At 42.6% G+C, this 20,595-nt stretch overlaps 1 protein-coding gene across 1 annotated transcript in view; it reads right to left on the bottom strand.

Moving 5' to 3' along the window:
• LOC308373094 (inactive phospholipase D5-like) overlaps positions 1 to 17,817 on the bottom strand; it is a gene marked incomplete at both ends in the record, with an annotated part of 34,590 nt that extends 16,773 nt beyond the window's left edge. Inside the window, one exon of the mRNA XM_080848506.1 lies at positions 17,698 to 17,817. Within this exon, the coding sequence (XP_080704632.1) occupies positions 17,698 to 17,817 (120 nt within the window). The remainder of the gene's footprint in view (positions 1 to 17,697) is intronic.
• Between the last annotated feature and the right edge of the window lie 2,778 nt (positions 17,818 to 20,595).

Here is a 20,595-nt window from a genome sequence, read left to right as displayed (position 1 = left end):
AAGAGCACAGAAGTATGTGAAAATATGAAAGCGTGATACAAAACATGACACATTTTTTGCAATAGGAGGGTGATGACACAAGGGACTGCAGGACCCTCTGGATTATGTATTACAGGGTCCAAATGCAGTTGGATCTTCCCTTACAAATACCTCTGTGTTAAGTTAGGCCAAGTATCCCTTTCAAATGTACATCATAGTCTGTCAAAAAGACACAACATACATCTGATTTCCCTTTAGATGAAATCCTTCCAGCAGCAGGAAAATTCAAAAATAACTACTGGTGCTGTTAGTCAAGTTTATCTGCACGAGATGAAAGCCACCCAAGTTGAAATTGTGTACAGACTGTTCTGTCCAGGCTATCAACAACGATGGATTGATAACTACAAGCTCAGGAAATAATTGAGGAAATAATTTTGTATTTTATTTTGAGGATCAGAGAGATAGACAGGTCAGGGATTTGGCAACACTGGTCAGCAGTTTTGATAGCAGTTCAAATAGATATGGAAATGCCGGAGGGCTGTTAGTCCGCAGCACATTCCTCTTGCAGCCAATTTTCTGAAATAAAACAGATGACAGAGTAACAATACAAATCTGTTTGTTTGTGGTCCCGGCAGACGTCGCCAGATGGTTCCTAACCCAAAATAAATAATTTAGTAGCCACTGTGGAAAGTACATCTCACCTCTTGATGTGGTGAAGGTGACAAAAAGGAATGATGGCTGATTTTGACACCTCTATACATGGGTACACCAAGGATGTATACCCAAACCCTGCCTATCATAAAACTTGAGTTTTGAAATTGAGTTGTGAATGTATAGCTGTGAATGGTGAATCATAAAAAGCTGTGTGCCAACAGTCTTTCATCCTCACTTCACTTTGTTATCCTGCTGCCAAGCATTGAGAGATAGGCTCAGCCTTGATTCACACACTCACATTCATTTTGTTAAATCCATCACTACCGTTGGCCCTGACAGTGTGTGTGTATGTGTGTGTGTGTGTGTGTGTATGTGTGTGTGTGTGTGTGTGTGTGTGTGTGTGTGTACGTGTTCCTTTCCACTTTTAGACTGCTTTCAGAGGACTGGAACTCAGCTGCTAAATCAAACAGTTCACTTTTCATCAGGGCTTCACTGAAAAATGCACTGCTGCAGCAGGCAGGTCTTGGAATGACTCGACGGGAGATTTCAAGAAGAGTGCCGAGGCAAGCTGTGCTTCTCAGACAGTGATTGGGTAGAAATGCAATTAGCTACGATAGCTGCCTGATATTTTCATGTCAAATAAAATCATATGGCCTATTGATGTCCTGGAAAAGACTATTACAGACACAAAACACTGCAGGGAACGCAAAAAGAATATCCGCAAAAGAGTATACGATGCAGAACTAAAGAATACTTTTAATGTGATTCCAGGTTTACAGTCCTCCTCATATCCACATTTCAGTTCAAACAAATGAGCAGTGCAAAGGAACGAATGGGGTTGGTTAAAGCGAGGGCAAGTCAAAGCTGTCACATCCATTGGCACTTTAAAAGGTCGGTAATAAAACACCACTGTGGCCAATGGATTCTCTAAGGGTCGGGGGATTGGTGCTAAATTGGTTTCCCGAGGAACGTTTTTAAAGCAATCAAGCTGGTCAATTTGACAGGTACAAATGATCCTCTATAGACAGTGGCATCAAAGCCTCTGCCTGAGATTTTCTCTGGGAATGATGCCCATGATGGCTCACATAAGGCAGCCACTGCATCACCAGGTCAGCTCTGGAGCTTTTTTAGTGTTATTTATTCCCCCTGATATCAAACTATAATGGATGCTCAGGATGGAAAACAATAAAAGCCTGACCTTATTTAGTTTGACATGGTGATGTGTCATTTAATAAAAGCACAGCTAGCTTTCTTGGCAAAGGATAGGAGCTGCAGTTTGTTCTATTACACAGTTAACATCTGCAGTCTTACAGATGTTTATCAGTGAAATATGACTGTGTTGTATTACAGAATTACAAGGGATGGATGCATACGCAGTGCCCCGTTTAATCTTGTGATGTATCATTCAATCAAAGCACGGCTAGGTTTCCTGGCAAATGAACAGAGCTGTGGTTTGTACTATTACATGATGAACATCTGCAGTCTTCCGGATGTTTATCAGTGAAAGATGACTGTGTCGTATTACAGAATTACAAGAGATGGATTCATATGCAATTTCCTTTTTAATCTCACAGCTTGTGTTATGCTTCTGTGAATGAGTCATACAAGGTCAGTTCCTGCTCAGCTCCTGTCTCTCGTCACGGTCTCGGGAAGCTCTGCACTGACACTCTCCACATGCAGGTGATGTTTGCATCACATTTAGCCCAGTCCCTCCTCAGGTTCTGTTTGCCGCCACAGGACAATGCTGTTGTCAAACAGAGTGACAGTCTAGTCTGCTCTTGCTCCTGGTATCAAAGATAAACACTGTGGAATTGTCCAGAAACATTCTCAGTCCTACTGGCAGTCTGCAGTCGGAGTATTATCTCTGATAGGATTGGATACATCTTTTTCTCTTCGGAAGAGTTTAAATGCTTGAAGTTGTCTTCTGTTTTGGAGATTCTAAATGCTTAAAGTTCTTTTCTCTTCAGAAGATTTTAAATTTAAAGTTTAAATGCTTAAAGTTCTCAAGAGAAATGTAATTTTTTTCTTGGTCTTGAAGTCGGTGGATCATCCACCCCTGTGAGGTCACATTCTCCCCTGTGAGGTCACATCCACCCCTGTGAGGTCACATCCTCCCCTGTGAGGTCACATCCACCCCTGTGAGGTGTTCACATCCATCCATGTGAGGTCACATCCACCCCTGTGAGGTGTTCTCATCCATAGACATCCTATTACGTAATAGGATGTCTATGTTCTCATCCACCACTGTGAGGTCACATCCAGCCCTGTGAGGTCACATCCACCCCTGTGTGGTGTTCGCATCCACCCCTGTGAGGTCACATCCACCCCTGTGAGGTCACATCCACCCCTGTGATGTGTTCACTGAAGCTTATTTATGAGACAACAAAATTAGGTTATTGTCTTTTCTTTTCTTAGAAATGTAACTCATCAAAGCAGGCGCATCACTTTTATTTACTGGAGTTATAAGGATGCATTTGAATAAAAATGCCTGCCAAAAGATACACTGTGAGTGTAACTGAGTTATGACCAAGCCACATTTGGTGGAGATATCTAGACTGCTGAAAACAATGGTACGTGGAAGCTAATCTTTCATAAGATATAATAAAAGATGGTATCAGACAAGGGCTGGTGCCATCTGGTATAGGTCTGTAGTGGCAGCTGAAGCAGGTGAACAGAGGCACACATGCTATTCTGAATGTATGCTAAGCAGTTCAGTTTTCATCAGCCCTCTGGTTACATTGCTCTTCCAGTCAATAAAGTAAAAGCTCTATATTCAAAGCAGATAGATGCTGGAGGGAACTACAGGGAACATCAAAGGTACTTTGGAATTCTGCATTGCTAGTGGTCTGTGGTGGGGTGTGGGAAAGCTAGGCTATATTGGGTGACTTACGAAAATCTATTTAACTTCCATTACAATTCAGTTATCTCTATGAGGATACATGCATGCCTTAGGAAACTGGAGTTTGGTGAAGTAGGAAAACAATTTTGGAACCTACTAGTTGATTCTTTAGAAAACAAAACAGGGAAAACACACTTTATTGATTAGCATTACAGAGTGAGAGGAGGAAGTTGTCTGGTGCTGTTACAATCACTGTCTTTGATGAGCCAAGACATTTCACAAAACTGCTCATCATCTTCTAATCAGTGGGAGGTATTGTGTGGCCATCTATCATCTGCGTCTACAATACCAGTAGGGTTAGTAGTGATTGTCTGGAGCCCCCACTGGGCTTGTTCATCCTCCTCCGTAATCCAGCCTGACATATTTGCACAGACAGTCCGCGCTGCTGTCGTTCTGAGAAGCGATTTACAATATCGATACAAACATGTTAGCAGTAAATATAGTGTCTTTCGTGAGTTAAGAGGTAAGCCTGTAATTCATCACTCTTGCCAGACGGGCTAGAGGAAGCTTAATGTGGTTGTAAGATGTGTTTAGATATGATGAAATATTTTACATTGAGTTTGTGACTCTAAAGAGAGTCTAAAGTAAAATGGATGAAACGGACACGTAATTACACAATTCCAATTCCATCAGTGACCACCCTAGCTCTTTCCACATGATTGATCCAATTATCAGACATGCACCATGTGTCATTTGTGAGGCTGTTGTCAATTATCCTGTGCTAAACACGTTTTTTCATGAATGCGAACAACTATAGCCTCTTTGTACCAGACAACATGGGCGATGACTTGTGTCTAAACCAATTAGGTTCTAATGACACCATGTGTAAATATATTTTCCATTTCTTTGATCGGTAACAAGTAATCTTCTGCAATCAATCTTATTTCAGTAACTCTTTTGTATTTGGTGATGGCAATATATGGTGGTCATGTTAACAGTCACCAATGTAAGGTTCTGTATTGTAGCAATCCAGTCCAATGTAGTTATCCAGTTGATCTGAAATTGAATTAGGTATCCTTCCCTTTCCTGACCTGCTGTCCTTTTCTGTTTTAGTGAAACATAAACCTAATATTTGGCTCCTCTTGCATATGCAGTATCTCTTTTAGAATATTTAGAGTGTAAGAGTATTTAGAAATGATCATCTCTAACCACAGTGCTCACTAACTCTCAGCCAATCAGGAATCGTTTACAAGGATTCATCGCCATTTGTTTTAATTATTTTGGTCTGAATGGTGCAGTGCAGTTAGTTGCGTACATAGGACAGAGGGATCAGTTTGGTGGTATTTAGATTATGTTAACTTCCTTATGCCAGAATTGGCTTCTTTAGCTTTAAAAGAAGATAACCTTTCTCAGACCCTTCCCCTTTCTCTCGCTTTTTTATCGTAAGCATAAAGTCCAAGGATTAAAAGATCTCAGGGGTTACTGGAATTGGGTCAAAACTCGTGTAGGAATGAATATGAGAGCTGGAATCGATACCCGTCCTGCAGGTTGGACGCTCGCTGAGCCTGCCTGGAGCTTGGGAGACCAGCGCTGGTCTCTGAGCATGGGTCATCGACCGTGGCCAGGACCCTTTTGATCAATACGTCAATTAAAGCTCCATTAAGCCAACATGAGAGCCCCCAGACTGCCCCAGGCTGCCATGCCATCCTCCTCCTCCTCCCTGCCATATCTTCCAGATCCAGAGCTGAACACAGATCAAGCAAGTGGACCGGCGGTGCAGAACGAGAAAGAGGATGTCAGATCCGAGGAGACCAGTCCCCGAGTTTCATGAATATACACGAGCGTCAGTGGGGTGTGAACGTTGCTGTCAAAACGCTTCCCCAAAGTTTTTACTTGGGAGTAAGTTTAATGGGCTGTTTCAGGAGGGATGCTGTCCAGTTTTGCTCATTCTGCTAAGACGTCCATTTGTGTAAGATTTTCTTCTTCCTGTTTCTAGCTTGTTAGCGTATCTTTGTAGGTATCACATTGCTGCTGGCATTTCACTATTCCCTGTCTGGTCAACACCAGAGTTTTGTGTGGAATCAGCAAGCTCCAAAATTGCACTGTCGGAGATAGAAAGGGCCTCAACATGTAGGAGATTCGATCCCTCTTATTTGTTTCAACCCAAAGTAGCATTAATATGGTATGACACTCTCTCTCTCTCTCTCTCTCTCTCTCTCTCTCTCTGTCTCTCTGTCTCTCTGTCTCTCTGTCTCTCTCTCTCTCTCTCTCTCTCTCTCTCTCTCTCTCTCTCTCTCTCTCTCTCTCTCTCTCTCTCTCTCTCTCTCTCTCTCTCTCTCTCTCTCTCTCTCTCTCTCTCTCTCTCTCTCTCTCTCTCTCTCTCTCTCTCACACACACATAAGCACGCACGCACAAACACACAGCCGGTTCACACATAATTAAAAATGTGTGAGTTGTAAATACTTAATGAATGTTTAATGATTGTGTATCTCTATTCAATGATACTGCACTATTGCTGTGGGCCACAGGGCCTTGAGCTTAGTTATTATGGCCACCACAGGAGCAACTGACAAACTTCACATTAAGAAGCACAAAGAACCACTGATGCCATCTCATACACAGTAATAGTCTCCTGAAGCCTTTAGTCCTGGCTAGTGTAGGACCCTAGATGCATTATCAGTGCTCTCTGGAATGCAATCAGCTGGTTATAGATAAAAAATGACTTATCTGCCTATATGAACTTGAGGACAAAAGAAAAGGGCAACGGAAAATGAAACAGGCGCTACATTCAGAAACTGTGTTAAATGCTAAACCTTCTATCACTTTCTTTGGCATCAGTTTACTAGATTCCTTTAAGTGAAAGAAATAGCTAGAATGTTACATCCCTTTGGTATCTTTGCCTTCTTTTCTCTTCAGTATTTCTGTTTAATCAGGTAATTGATATTGGCAGAATTTGTTGTTTTGAATGGTCTTGAAAATGCATATCCTCCAGTTTCCCACCGGAGAATAAATAGAATGTAATTAGGCCTATATGCGCATAATAAATACAATTGCTATTTGATAAAGCACCTGATGAAAGCTGATGGATAGCATTCATGTCAGATCCTAACAATAAAGATCTTAATTTTCTACTCCCCAGCATCCCTCCTTGCTCCGTTCTCTCACTTCACGTAGTGGTCGGTGTCTCCACAGTGGAAATCCACAGCAGAACCTAAGTTCTCTGTGTTCCGTATGATGATCTTTCTCTTCTCTCATAGCATACAAGTTACATTTCAGTTTTACAAAGTTACTATAACCTAACATAATGGGTGTGCCTGGGGTCTGGTTCAAGGTATAAAGTAAGGGGAAGAGTATGGGCTAGATATGAAAGGTGTGAATATCAGACAGGGAGGGTCTTGCTGACCTTTTTGTGTGCCAATGAATGTGGCGTGATTCATTCTTGCAGGAGAGGAATTCACATGAGATGCAACTCCCTCTAAAGTATATAAAAAACACTATTATTCTACACAATATTCTTCAGCATGTATGTAACTCTCAAAGGCACGATATGTGGCTAGGTGGTGGGGGGCACTGAAACCCATCTCTGCACCTGTCTGCCCCGTCAGCTGAGGCAAACCGGGGCGTTTCACTGATGCTGCAGCCTTCAACCATCACAGATGTGACAACAGCGCGGGAAGCAGAAATGCTGATCCTGACAGCCGCGTGGTATAATGAGCTGGCTGATGGATGAAAGGAACGGGGGGAAAAGCACAACGTAGGGAAGTGTAAACACGCTGACCTTAGACTGGCCTTATCACCAGTTCCGACCTTATCAAATTTCCCATTCAATACATTGGAAAGGCCCTCAAAAACATCAACTTATCCAAAATTGGTCAGCTGCAATGAAATGCTGTAGTGTATCTGAAAATGCATTGGCAACCTCATGGCAAGTATGAATTGTTCGGCTAATTAAATAAAGGGCAGGCACAATGGGTGGAAATTATAGCTGCCAAGATGAGAACTGACAGTTGATTAATTATTCTCTGCAGATGAATGGGTGTGTGGTAAGCCTGACGGTTAAATCCAACATTTACAGAGGATGAATTTAGACTGCACTCTGTACTCTCGGTGTACTGGCTAACTATGTCTGCTTGCAGTTTTTTCAAGCTACTCTATTGTTATAATATCTGTGCTTGTTTGTTTGCAATTTGTCATCATGAAAGCGTGTCTTTAAATTAGGGCAAGATACAATTTGTATGGATTTGTTGCCATAAAATGAAAACTGAAAAACAAGGTAGGGTTTGGCTTTTCAAAGCTTATTTCCATAAATGTTAGATCTTAGAATAAACCATGCTCGTCCAATTAGTATTCCACACGATTACCAAGAAGCAATACAGGACACAAGCAGCCTTAATATAGACAGCAAATTAATGGAACCCATTACGTCTTCCATAGTCCTAAAGCACATACAGTATGTTCCTTAGATCTCATTATCTCACATGGGCCATCGTTTGTGTTGTCCAATTAGTTGTGTGTTTGTGTTTGTGGGGGGGTGATGAATGGGCTGGTGTGGTTCTGTGAAGGTTCGGAAGCAGGCGTGGGGGTGGTGGAGGTGGTGGGGCATTAGCTCTGTCTGTCCCACTGAACTCTCAAGGTTCCTAAGCAGTCTTGGCTCCTCCATTTGGTCTGCAGAGGACAACCCCTGAAAGCCCGACAGTGACTGATGTTTGAACCCATTCTGTCCACTTGTCCCTGTGACCTGCACAGATCCAGAAAGCCACTGTGGGACCCTATACACAGTCAGAGGAAAGCTGCTTTGTGTGGTCGGGGGATACTGCTGAGATCTATGTGTTGAGAGCAAAAGTAACTTAACCTGGTTTATTCAGTGGGTTTAGAGGTACCCAGGTTAGAGGGACTTCATGTTATATGTCTTGGCATGTGTTCGCAGCATTCACAAGAAGTTATGAACGTATTTGAATGACTACGCAACTTTTTCAATGAAAACTTAAGAGAGCAAGTAAATCATACTAGTCATACAAAACAAATCTAAGCTCTGAAACACAGTTGCTCTTATGCAAGAGTTGTTTAACCTAGAAAAACATTTTATATAGGACCTACTTATCGGGGCGGACATACTGCAGTACAAATACAGTTAAATTGACAGCTGCAAGGGTATCTCCATAGGGACAGATGTAAAGAACACAGAGTATTGTTGGGACAATCCACACAGTTTTGCTGTGCCTAATTTGGCTGCACATCATTATTGACTTTGCTTCAGACTGGAGTGCATGCATGTTGTTTACAAAGTTCCAAATTCAAATAGGACATTTTTTAGCCAAGGGACCTTCTCACACAGCGGGACTGCATGATAAAAAAAATCTGAGATTACCATTTTAGCACAAATCCCGCCCGGTGACAAATAGATGCTAGAGAACAAACATCAGCACAGAAACTGCTGCGTTGTAAGACAGGGAGGCTGAGTAGTGGGGTGCTAGGGACTGCAGGACAAACACGTGAGTAACTGATTGGGCTGCCGGCTCGGCTGTGAAAACATTATCATGTTATTAAATGCTACAATGCAAAGCCTTTCCAATGCCTCTGTTTGAAATGCACCTGCATTTGGCCAAAGCCTTTGAAAGAAGGTTTGCCACCACTTTCTCCAGTGAATGTGTGCCTTTATGTTTGTGCTTATTTTGTGTGTGTGTGTGTGTGTGTGTGAGTACTTTTTCTGTGAGTTTATCTATTTATGTGTGTGTGTTTGTGGGTGTGTGTATTTTTGTGGCAGTGTGCGTGCATGGGTGTCTGTGTGTGTGTGTGTGTGTGTGTGTGCGTAGGTACACTCTACAATACAACTCTGCCTGTAGACAGCGACAGTAAGTGGGCAGGCGGCTGATAGTTAGCAGTCTGAGTGGACTGGCTGAGAGTGGAGTGATGGCACTAAGAGAATGACGGCTGTCAGGGCAACTGATGGCTCCAGGTACAGCAGCACAGCTCTGAGACATCACTGAGACATCACTGAGACCTGCTCACTAACCTAAAGAAAATCTTTACTGTGTGCACTGCAGGCACAGAAAACAGCCTTTTTGCAAACAGTCTCCTACAGCTGAAGCGCCACAGCTGGCATTAACACTTCAGTTTCGAATCTCAAGTGGTTACTTTGGTGGAAATTGACAACTGGATTAATGAAATGCAGATGTGCAAAAGTATTTTGCTTTCGGGATAAAAGGCATTCAATCTGAATTAGACCTTGGTTTACTTTAATTTGGTTTTTGGTGAAGGTTGTGTAAAGACAGCATACAGACTGCCGGAAAATGAGAAACCTAATAATGAGCCACACTATCCTGTCCTGACTTTTCCAGGGTCCTGACTTGAACATTATTAACAGCATTGTTCTCTCCTAGAGCAGAAACTCCATAGCTGGCATTTCAACTTAAGCCTTTAAATGCCAGCTATGGTGGTGGAGACGGTGGGACCTGACAACCAGATGAATGAACTGCAGATGTGCTGAAGAAGACTTACATTATCTGTGCTAAAGTATTTTTGTTGTTTTGTTGATAAAAGTCTACTTTTATCTAAAGGTCTAAGTCTACAAAAGACATTGTTTTACTCTACTTAATCTGGTTTGCAATGAAGAGGGACACAAAGACAAAGTCTTCAGACTGCCGAGAAAGGAGGATATAACAAGCTAGGAATTGTGCCCTCACAAATACATTTCTTACTTGCAAGGTGCAAAATTCATCCCATAATTCAAACAACACCCAGGGAAAAGGCACATCCTCCATAAGCACCAGCACTATCATCATCAACATCAGCATGAAACAAATTCCCTTTTCCCTCTCTACCCAGACTCAAGTCAACTGTGAAATATAATAACAAGCCATAACCACAGGGATGAGTAGCAGTCCAACTCCGTTGACTGGCAATAGTGAGATCTCTCAGTGATTCACGAATCAACCTGTTTCGCCTCTGTGAGTGAGTGTGTGAAAAACTCACATTCACAAGAGGAGAGAAAAATCAGTGAACCAAGAGAAGAGGGAGCAGCACAGTGCAGTGAAATGTCAGCTCCGCTTGCCTGCAGTGATAGCACATGACAGGAGAAAACACATTCTGAGACGCTCCTAGCTGAAACATATATGAAGACACTTTAGAGAGAAAAAGAGAGACCCACCTTCATGGTGCATCTCTGTCAGTGGTTTAGAGTAGTCTTCATGTGAGTCCACTGGATCTCCTTTATGTCTCTGCCTCAGTGTGTTTTACTGAGAGAGAGGCATGTCTATCCTGTCTGTCTGCTCACAGGGCTACTTCTTCGTTTCACTTGACAGCTGCACTTTAGGCACTGCGAGGCTCCAGGCAGATGAAAGGCATCGCACACACTTTTCAAACAGGAAGCCACTGAATCCTGGCATGCTGCTATCAGTCTCTCGCTCTCTTTTCTCCCTTTTTCCACCCCTTTGTGGAAGAGAGGGGGTGAGTAAGAGTTAGCGAGAGAGAGAGAGAGAAAGAGAGAGAGGGAGAGAGAGAGAGAGAGAGAGAGAAAGAGAGAGATTTCATTCTCGTCAGCACTGCCTCAGTAGTGGAGACACTCCCACCTACCCTTGCTGTCCAATGCAAAGCTTGCCTGTCCTCAGCCCCCTCCCTCTGTGCCAGACACCACGGTGATGCTCAGCATCTGAGTTCAGCTCAACAGAAAAAAGCTACATTACACACACACCGACACACCTACCACTAACTATCTCTCTCATTCACACACACTTTTTCAATCTCTCTCTCTCTTTCATATACACACACTCAGTAACTATATTTCTCTCTCTTTCAAAACTAGACACATACGTACATACACACACACACACACACACACACACACACACCAAACACACACAGCAATTACTCCCTCCGCCCAGACACCTATAGAAGAAACACACACACACACACACACACACACACACACATACACAAGCTGATGACCAGCATTATTTCAGCTGCAGAGCAAGAAGGGGGAAAACATTTAAATGCTTTTTCGTGGATGACTGCCTAATATACCAACATTACCCGGCGGCACTTAATTAAGAAGAGACCACACATCCGTAATAAACCGTCATGTCCCTCCCTTTTTTTCTCCCCTGCTTGTCGGAAGCGAGGTGCACTTCCACACCACTGCGAGGCTGCAGTGTGTTTGCGCAGTCAAGAGAGACACGCAGCATGTGTTTCATTCATTGGCCAGTGGAGCACAGGAGAGACCTTGAATTTCAATGGAACTACTACTCGACATGGCACGAGAAGCACCTGCTTCTAAATACTACAGCCAGCACAAAAGTGGGGCCTGGACGGTTCACATAATTGCGAGCTGTGTTTAGGGCTGATAGCTCATTGGTGAACCAGGTGGCTGTTATGTCTTTGCTTTTGGAGTGAATATTTCCAAAGCACTGCTGATCAGAGGCATTAGGCTTCTGCTGAGCTAGTAGGGAGGGGAGTGGTGCATATGTGTGTGGTGAGTGTTTCTGTGTATACATGTGACCTAAATCTGATTGAGTGTGTGTGTGTGCTGTGTGTTTCTGTGTATATGTGTGTCTTTAAGTCTGATTGAGTGTCTGCGTGTGTGTGTGTAATTGTGAAGGAACCAGTGCAGGGGTGATGAATGAAAAGTAGCGCAATCTCTCCAGTAGAGGGAGCTCTCAGCTCAACTTTTCAACTCCACAACTTTCTCTTCCAAACCACAAGAAGATGTTGAGGAGTACAGAGAGGATGAGAGGGCAAACTTGTTTTGAGGACATGTTACTGTGGCTGCTAAATGATTATCAGTCACAGAAAAATAAAACTGAGGGTTAATTCATGTTTGTTTTTAATGTTAATTCAGCATTTGCGTGATATAGAAAGATAAAATAGGCTGCAGTCAACACTCGCTCCTAGTTCATCCCATAAAATAGATGCCCTTAAATGGCCACTATAATCTCACTATTAAAGGCAAAATATATAGAGGTTGTTGTGTGTGGAGTGAAAGCAATGATGTAATGTCTCAATGTTTTTGTGCATTTTGCTACTTTAAAAGTTCCTGACAGGTCAGTAGGATGACATTGCCGGATTGCAGGATTACATAATAGTTTTGTACAACTATTCACTTCTTTCACTTATAGTGTAAAAGGTGCAAGAAAACAGGAAGGCGGTGGGACAAAGAAGTCTGCAAGTAACAGTCTCACTGAAGCATCCAGCTCCAGCATCATTTATTAATGTCATTCCTAATGTTCCCACATCAATAACCCTCTGCTGGCTTTACACCTTTGCCCCGCTGTAATCATTTTATAGCTATGGTGCTCAAGAGTGACAATATAAAGCTATAAAACTTTCTTTTAGTATTGTATGCTGTCAGACCAGTTATTAACACCAATCTCCCTCAGCGGCATGTGCGTGTGTGCGTGTGTGTGTGTGTGTGTGTGTGTGTGTGTGCATGTGGGGTGAGGGCAGGGGGCTTGTGGGTTATGCTGCTCACAATGAGATCTAATGAGAGACACAGCTGACTGTGCAGATGGTGGAAGATAAGAGGGGAAATAAACACTACTCATTCAGGCCCACGGCCAGGAAAATCACAGCCATGATCATCAGAGAGAGATGGAGGGAGAGCAGAGAGAGATGGAGAGAGAGATGGAGAGAGGGCAGAGGAAGATGGAAAGAGAGAGGACCATTGACTGTGGATCTGAATTGTTATTGTTATTGGGTTTGTGTCAGCAGTAATGTGACTTGTGCTATGTACTTGTGCTATCTTGTCATTTTTCTGCCGTGAACAAACAGAATAGCTGCCAAGTTGCTGTATTTTAGATTTAACATATTTCAAACATTGCAAATCCACCACAGATGACAAACTGTTAAATGTGACAAACTGTTAAATGTTGATATTCTGACTGCCAGAAAGATACGCCCACACACACACACACCCGACTCACATACTTGTTCTAGACAGATAAAGCAGGTTCTACTGCAGTCTTGAAAAACACCCTTAGCCTTTCAATGTGCTTTATGTGTCTGCCTTAGAGACCAGCATGGCAATAAATGCATACATTTATGCGCAGTCTCTGCTGTCTCTCAGTAAAATGAATGGTAGGTGTTATTACACTAACATGTTATGACAAATATGAACCCGTTCAGAAACTGCCATGCATCACATGTGCAGCGTTTGTGTGTGTGTGATTTAATGGAACTTATAACAGCACACACACACACACACACACACACACTGTCTGGGAGCCAACTACAGTATTCATCCTGAGAGCACGCTGCATGACTTGCCTGTGCCTCAGGAGCAGTGATTAAAAGCATGGCTTACATTCAGAGCAGTTGCAGCGGAGCATCGTGAGCCTCTGTCTACCATTCCTCATCTCAGCCCGGTCTTGTCTCCTCTGTCACTATAACGATGGTGTGGTGTAAATGCTGGTGCTACAGTGGTGAAGATGTAATCCTTGCCGCCGGCCATTCTCACAGGCCAAGCAATCATTAAGATTTCCTTGCAGCACAGTACGGCACAGCTGAAACATATAGGGAACCCACTGACCTTGAATTCAAACATGAGGGCTATAGAGCTTTCATACAGTAACGGCAAAGGATGCTACAATATGATACACCACATTAAAGCTTCTTTAAGCAAAAATGGCCGATCTTCGGAACTTAAAGGCCGATTCCAACCCTGTGTGTTTTATCCCATACAGTTTTCATAGGATCAGATTAGATTAGGATTCTTAGGAAACGTGTTAGAGTTGTCACTATCCACACATGAAGTGGGCAGCACTGCATTGGCACGCCGTGTAAAGAAATAAAGGTTTACAGACACAGATGTTCCTACATGGTGGTTTCATGGTAATTAAACAGTACACTGCATGACAAAAATCATTTTACATAGCCTACTCTTTGGCAACAACAAAGCCCCTTATCGACTTCACTGAATAAAGTGGATGTCTCATTAAAATTGGAGTGTATGCTTAATTATGTGTGAAAGTTAATTATTTAACATAATTCCCCCTCGTACATTGCACTGATATCCTTAGGCATACTCAGAGTCCACTGTCAAAAGACATGCTTTTCACAAAACACAAAAAAATAAATAAATGATAAATGAATGACCTGAGAAAATGCCTCTGTTCAGAGAAAACAGAAGCACGGTGCTTTGGGCCACAAAATATTGTCTCATCAGCACTGGGAAGTGCGCATGCATTTTAATCGCATGGTAATGCAGACGATTGATTATGCAGTCAGCAGGCTGGCTGCTGGCCGAGCTGCAAACCTTCCCACCAAGTTAACATTGTGCTGACACATTAGAACGAGTCTCTAGCTTTAATTAGGTTTTGGGTAAACTGTGAAATTGGTTCTTTGTCGTATATATTATGGCAGTCTTGGTAGGGTGCAGTGCCTTAATTAGAGTAGCTGTGGTGGATTACACATCAAAAACAGATGATATTTTGTTTGAGAAGCATTTGTTGCAATACTAGCCAGGCTCACGCTATGAATTCTGTAAAGTCTGTCAACACCGCCCCCTTCTGTCTCAATCTCTAAGAGGCGAAAAGTTTTAGATAAGAAATAGTTAACTGTAACAGCAACAGGTTCACAACTGAGTTATAGTTATAGCTAATTATTATCGATCACTGACCATGTAATAAACTCTCTACTATTAGTGCATTTGAAAAGGATTACCTCTGCTTAGGGCAGCTTTGTAGAGTTCTTATTTCCTCTTTCTAAAAGCTCCTTCGAAATTAGGAGATTTGTATTCCTTCCAAACCGTTCACTCAACTGCACAACAGTAAAAATAGTACTCTAAAATGGCGGTCTATTTCATACGTTTATGTGCACTGCAGTTTCCCTTCAAGTGGGTATTCGGTTTGCCCCTGACAAGTCTGATTAATAGCCTAGCATTTATGCTAGCCTGATTACCACCCACATTCTAAAATGAAAAACCAATACACCTCTCACTGCGATCTCAGGACTGAAAAGTAGTCCCTGATAGCCGTTAGTGAGATTTTATTAAAGATCGTTTCAGAAGCCAAACAGTCTTATCTAATGTGGTTTTGAGAAGATGTGATTAGAGAATATTTTTCATATAATTTCTACAATACCTATTAGTGTTACGTTTAACATTAAATCTAAGTTTTGCCCACTCAGTCACTGTAACCTCAGTTAGCAGAACATGGAACTGATGGACCCACTTGAAGAAAGGCTTATTGTATATCAATTGTCTTATCCATTTAGGCCTACTAGTCATTCTCATTATCCGTGTATAGAAATATGCATAGGTATGTGTAGATTTAATGTAGTGATATAATACTGTTCATGTGGCTGTTGGTTAAAGCCACAGTTATGGGCTTGTGTTCCTACGCCGCTTTTCATTTAATACCTGCAATGGCATCATTGAGTTTGTGCGGCTGCCAGCCTGGATCCCATTGACTTTGAGCTAAGCGTGAGTGCCTTCTTGGCAGGAGTCGCCAGCAAAATGCTGCAGGCTCTGTTCAGGAGTCCTTAGAAATACCCTTGGGGGGGATTTGACTTTCATGGTGTAACTTCTTTTGGAACTGGTCATCTTAAGTATTTAATCCAAAAGGTCAAATTTTGAGTCAACTGAAGCAGATTTCCTTCATTATTGTGCCCCACCTCCATGTTTCTTTTCATCTTCAAAATGATGTATAATATGTTATTATTATATAAATATTTTATTTATTACAAAACAGGATTGGTTACTCTAGTCTACAGCGCACAAGATTTTATGGATGTTTGGTACTGTTCAACTACCAACCCCTGAGACAAACAAAGGAGTCCTGTTAGTATCTTTGAGACAAGTACATTGGAAGCCAAGCAGGCTTGTGAAAAAAAGTGTAAATTTAGAGTAGAGTTTTATTGAGATCTTATCCATGAAGCACAGTGTAGCTGCACAGAACTCCCATTACTTTCTAACACATGAAGGAAGAAAACTGCACACAGTGGGAAAGTCAGCTGAGCACTGCAACAAAATACCTGTATAGAAAAGTATGAATATGGCCTGCTGGCCACATAAATATCTAATAATTACATGCTATTACCACAGTCTATGTTCGTTCAACTGGACCATTTGAAATTATCAGACAATTGAGGATTCTGGATTCTATGTAACAGGTAAGGTATGGCTTAGTGCAAGACAAGCCCAATATACTCACTGTCACTGCTGAGATGCTGAGTCATCAGTGTGGCTACTTGAGAGAGGAAACTAATTTATCTAATTGGCTCTCGTAAATTACCATTTACAGCTGAAAGGTGTGGATAATCTATATGGTGCCACATGTAGACTTTTTAGAAAGAGGAGGAGGTTAAGAAGGGGTTAACATTCTCAGCCTAAGGAAATCTTCATGACAAAAGAAATCTGTGCTGTTTGTACCCAAGCTACTTGCTCCATCCCACTTTGCTCGACCTGATGCATATCAAGCTGCTGTTTACGAAAACAAACCCACACAAAACATTTGATGATCCACTTGTTTTGTTTGTGCCTCCCTCCCTAAGCTTCTGCAAACACTGGCATTATCTGATGCCTCTGTTTGATGCCTATTAATGGGAACATCCGCGCCGCTCGCCGTGCTCAAGGCAATAAAACAAGAGAAGAAATTAAGTGTGTTAAGTGGCAGATAAACAGCTGCATCATCCCTCAATGTTGCCTTTGCCAATTCAAGGAGGAGAAGAGCACCATCAAACCATGAAATTGGTTTTTGGGAAACCGTTTGTCAACTACATCCTGGAACTGATAGAGCAGGAGGTAGAAACTATGACTGTATTCCGCAGACTTTTCTCCATTCTTTGTTATTAATGTTGAGAAATTCGTGACAGAGCGCTAAGCTAAGAGAGGTCTGTAGATGGGACTATCTTTTTAGAGTTCTTTTGTATGAAATATTCAGGTCAGCCTCCCTCACCCTTTGTGGTTTAAAACCTTACCAAGGTGTTCAATTCAGCCTTTCAAAAAATAGTGTAGAAGACGAGACACTAAATCATGCCCTCAACAGATGCTCCCCACCTCACAAACACACACACACACACACACACACACACACACACACACACACACACACACACACACACACACACACACAGACAGACAGAGCATCGCAGATCTCAAGCAATCTGTATCTCATAACCACTTAGGGATGCCGTCTCCCTGTCCCAAAGAGCAAACCCCAGCCCCCTGCTGCCAGAACAAACCCACTGACCCCACATCAGATCAGAGACGAGACGAGGCGAGGCGAGGTGCTTACGTGCTCGAGCTTATCCCTCTTGCTGAGCCACACGCTGGCCGTGTAGTCCTGCTGCTGGACCCCGCTGAAGACCAAGGCTCCTGCTGGGGCCACAGGGAGTGCTGCCAGCCGGGTCTCCATGCTTTGGACTCTGGCTGAGGAGGAGGACGAGGTGGACCCCTGTGCTCGACCACAAAGCTACTGCTGGTCCCTCGACAGGAGCCCATGTGTGTGTGTGAGTGTGTGTGTGTGTGTGTCAGTGTGTGCTGCTGCAGCACCCCACTGCATTCCTCCTCATCATACACACACCCACCTTCTGCCCTCTTTGGGCTGCCCGAGAAAAAACACACACACACACACACTTGGTCGCTCACTCACTCACACCGATGAAGTCAGCAGTGTGGCTGGAGCCAGCTGGAGCTGTGTCTCTCTCTCTTTCTCTCTCTCCCCTTCAGACAGCACAGGCGGGGGTATCCCTGCGAGAGGAAACGGGAAGGGGAGGGGTCCTCCCAGACACACACACCCACACAGACCCACACACACGCAGCAGAGTGGCGCAGTAAGAGACTGCAGCCTCTTACACTCCACTCACCTCATGCCCCTACACGCATAAACCACAGACCAAATGACATACAGTAAGAGCCATATTCCAGCCTGTGGCATTACGAGCAGGGCAAGATGCATTACAGCCAAGCCAAGTTGGGGGTGGGGGAGTTCTGTCATGATATGCAAAGGACACCACACTGCAAAAGTCAGAGGATCAATAGGTCGTCCTCACTGGTTCTCACACTCTTTGCTATTCACTGTATCCTTTTGGAGAGATGTGAATTCAAAAGGCAAAAGGCAGCACGTCACTGCTATTGCTTGATGCCTAGAAAATCCATATCATGCCACTGTTCCACTCAATAACTTCTAATATAACTAGTATTTTAATTATTATTATTATTATTATTACTAGTAGCTAGCATTGGGATAAGAACCTCAACATTGGGGTCAGTTTGGAGAGAATTAACCGGGATCAACAGGCTAAACACTATAAACGGGTACTTATTGGCAGGGAAGCCCTTCCCATAGGACAGCCATGATCGATCAGCGATCTATCGGTCCTCCTGACAGATGTTAATTCAGCATTGCTTATTTTAGTTTCATTCATAGAGAGAGAATACTGGAGTTTTCTCAATGACTGTAAATGGCTTTCCCTAGGAAATTTCATTCTGATCACATCCTTCACCGAAGAGAGGGGATTGGGGGGTTAGACTATCAAGAGGATCGGAAGACAACAGAATACAAAGTGCTTCACTCCAAACTCCAGACAGCCAACAAACTACCCGGCATAGAGTGGGTACATCTCTACAAACGAATACAACCAGAATTTTGAAGAACGTCTACTTCTACTTCAGTTCAGAGCTTCAGTGAAAGACAACAAATATATTGTATTAAAAATACAAACAAATGATGCATCAATCACTGTGCAATAGGCTGATGCACCTTAATGCCATAAACAGCAGGATTGTGTCTTATAATTGTGTTGGCCCACAGCCATAAACTACCCGGCAGAGAATGTGGGTACACCTCTGCAGACTAACCCAGAAAGAATGCAACAAGAATTTTAAAGGCACCCAGTGCAACTTTCGAGGCTTAAAAATAAACATTCAATTTCTAGTCTTTTTTACACGTAGTAAGTTTCAATAACTCCATACCATTACATACCGACATTCAAGCAGCAAAGATGAGACGTCGTTGTGTGGTGAGAACTGATAGAAAATCGATAACAACAACAATCGCCGCCATTTTCTTTATTTTTTTTAACCTACAATAAATAAAGCAGGCTTCCAGTCAATGGAAAAATGGCTTCTCCCCACCGGCGATTGTTGTTGTTTACGATGTTCTATCAGTTCTCACCACACAACGACGTCTCATCTTTGCTCCTTGAATGTCGATATGTAATGGTATGGAGTTATTGAAACTAACTACGTGTAAAAAAGACTAGAAATTGAATGTTTATGTTTCATTGAATGTTTACATAAAGTTGCACTGGGTGCCTTTAAGGAACTTCTACTGTGTCACCTGGTAGTATTTTCTATCTGAATATGCCTACTACATACCAAGCTGTGATGACCTAAATACATTAGTGTTGTTTGGTTATTATGTAAAGTAAGGGTAAACACCTCCCCTCCACTGATGCAGACATCTCCTGAGGCTGTCATCCACATTGGAGAAGCAGCCATTTCCTAAGCTCCTGAGTAAATGTATTTAAATTTGTGTGAGAGCAATCGCTGACAATGACAAAGCATGAAGCCAAACAACCGATTCTCCTGACTCAAGTAAAACAACACCTTTGGCATGGTCCTTTTTCAGTGTAACAAACTTAACGTTTCATAGTAAGCCTTCAACACTTTATTATTAAATTAAATTACTATTTTCTCCAATAAATGTTCTTCCGTTAATCCGTTAATCAATTTTACTGCGAAAAAAATGTCCCCGCATCCCCACATTTTCGGAGGCAAATTTTGTTAAATGTTTGGAAGCAGATTTGACTTACATTTCAGGCTTACCCCAGTGAGTTAATTTGTCCAGTTTTAAAAAAAAAACCTGCTCATTGACTCCCAAAATAATGAGATGCTCTGTATTCACCATCACAATGGTCTGAATAAGATTCCCCCATCATATGCATTCAAGGAGAGTCCATATGAAAAGCTCCACTGTCAAAAGCAATCTTCCCAACCTGCATCACATAAAGCTACAGCAGTCTGCACTTACCTCCATATCCTCCGTCTGACATGTCAGTCATGCAGGCACTGAAGCTTTTATAGAGCATCCCGCGTCTCCTTCATTTGACTTTAATTAATCCTGTCGCACACTGTCCCATAATCTTCCTCGCTTAACCGGACTCTGAATTCAGGAAGGTTAATTGACAGG

The sequence above is a fragment of the Sprattus sprattus genome (genome assembly GCF_963457725.1).
Source record: "Sprattus sprattus genome assembly, chromosome: 12".
In the NCBI taxonomy this organism is placed as follows: domain Eukaryota; kingdom Metazoa; phylum Chordata; class Actinopteri; order Clupeiformes; family Clupeidae; genus Sprattus; species Sprattus sprattus.
Note: the sequence above shows the minus strand (reverse complement) of the source record. Positions and strands in the feature narration are given on the sequence as shown.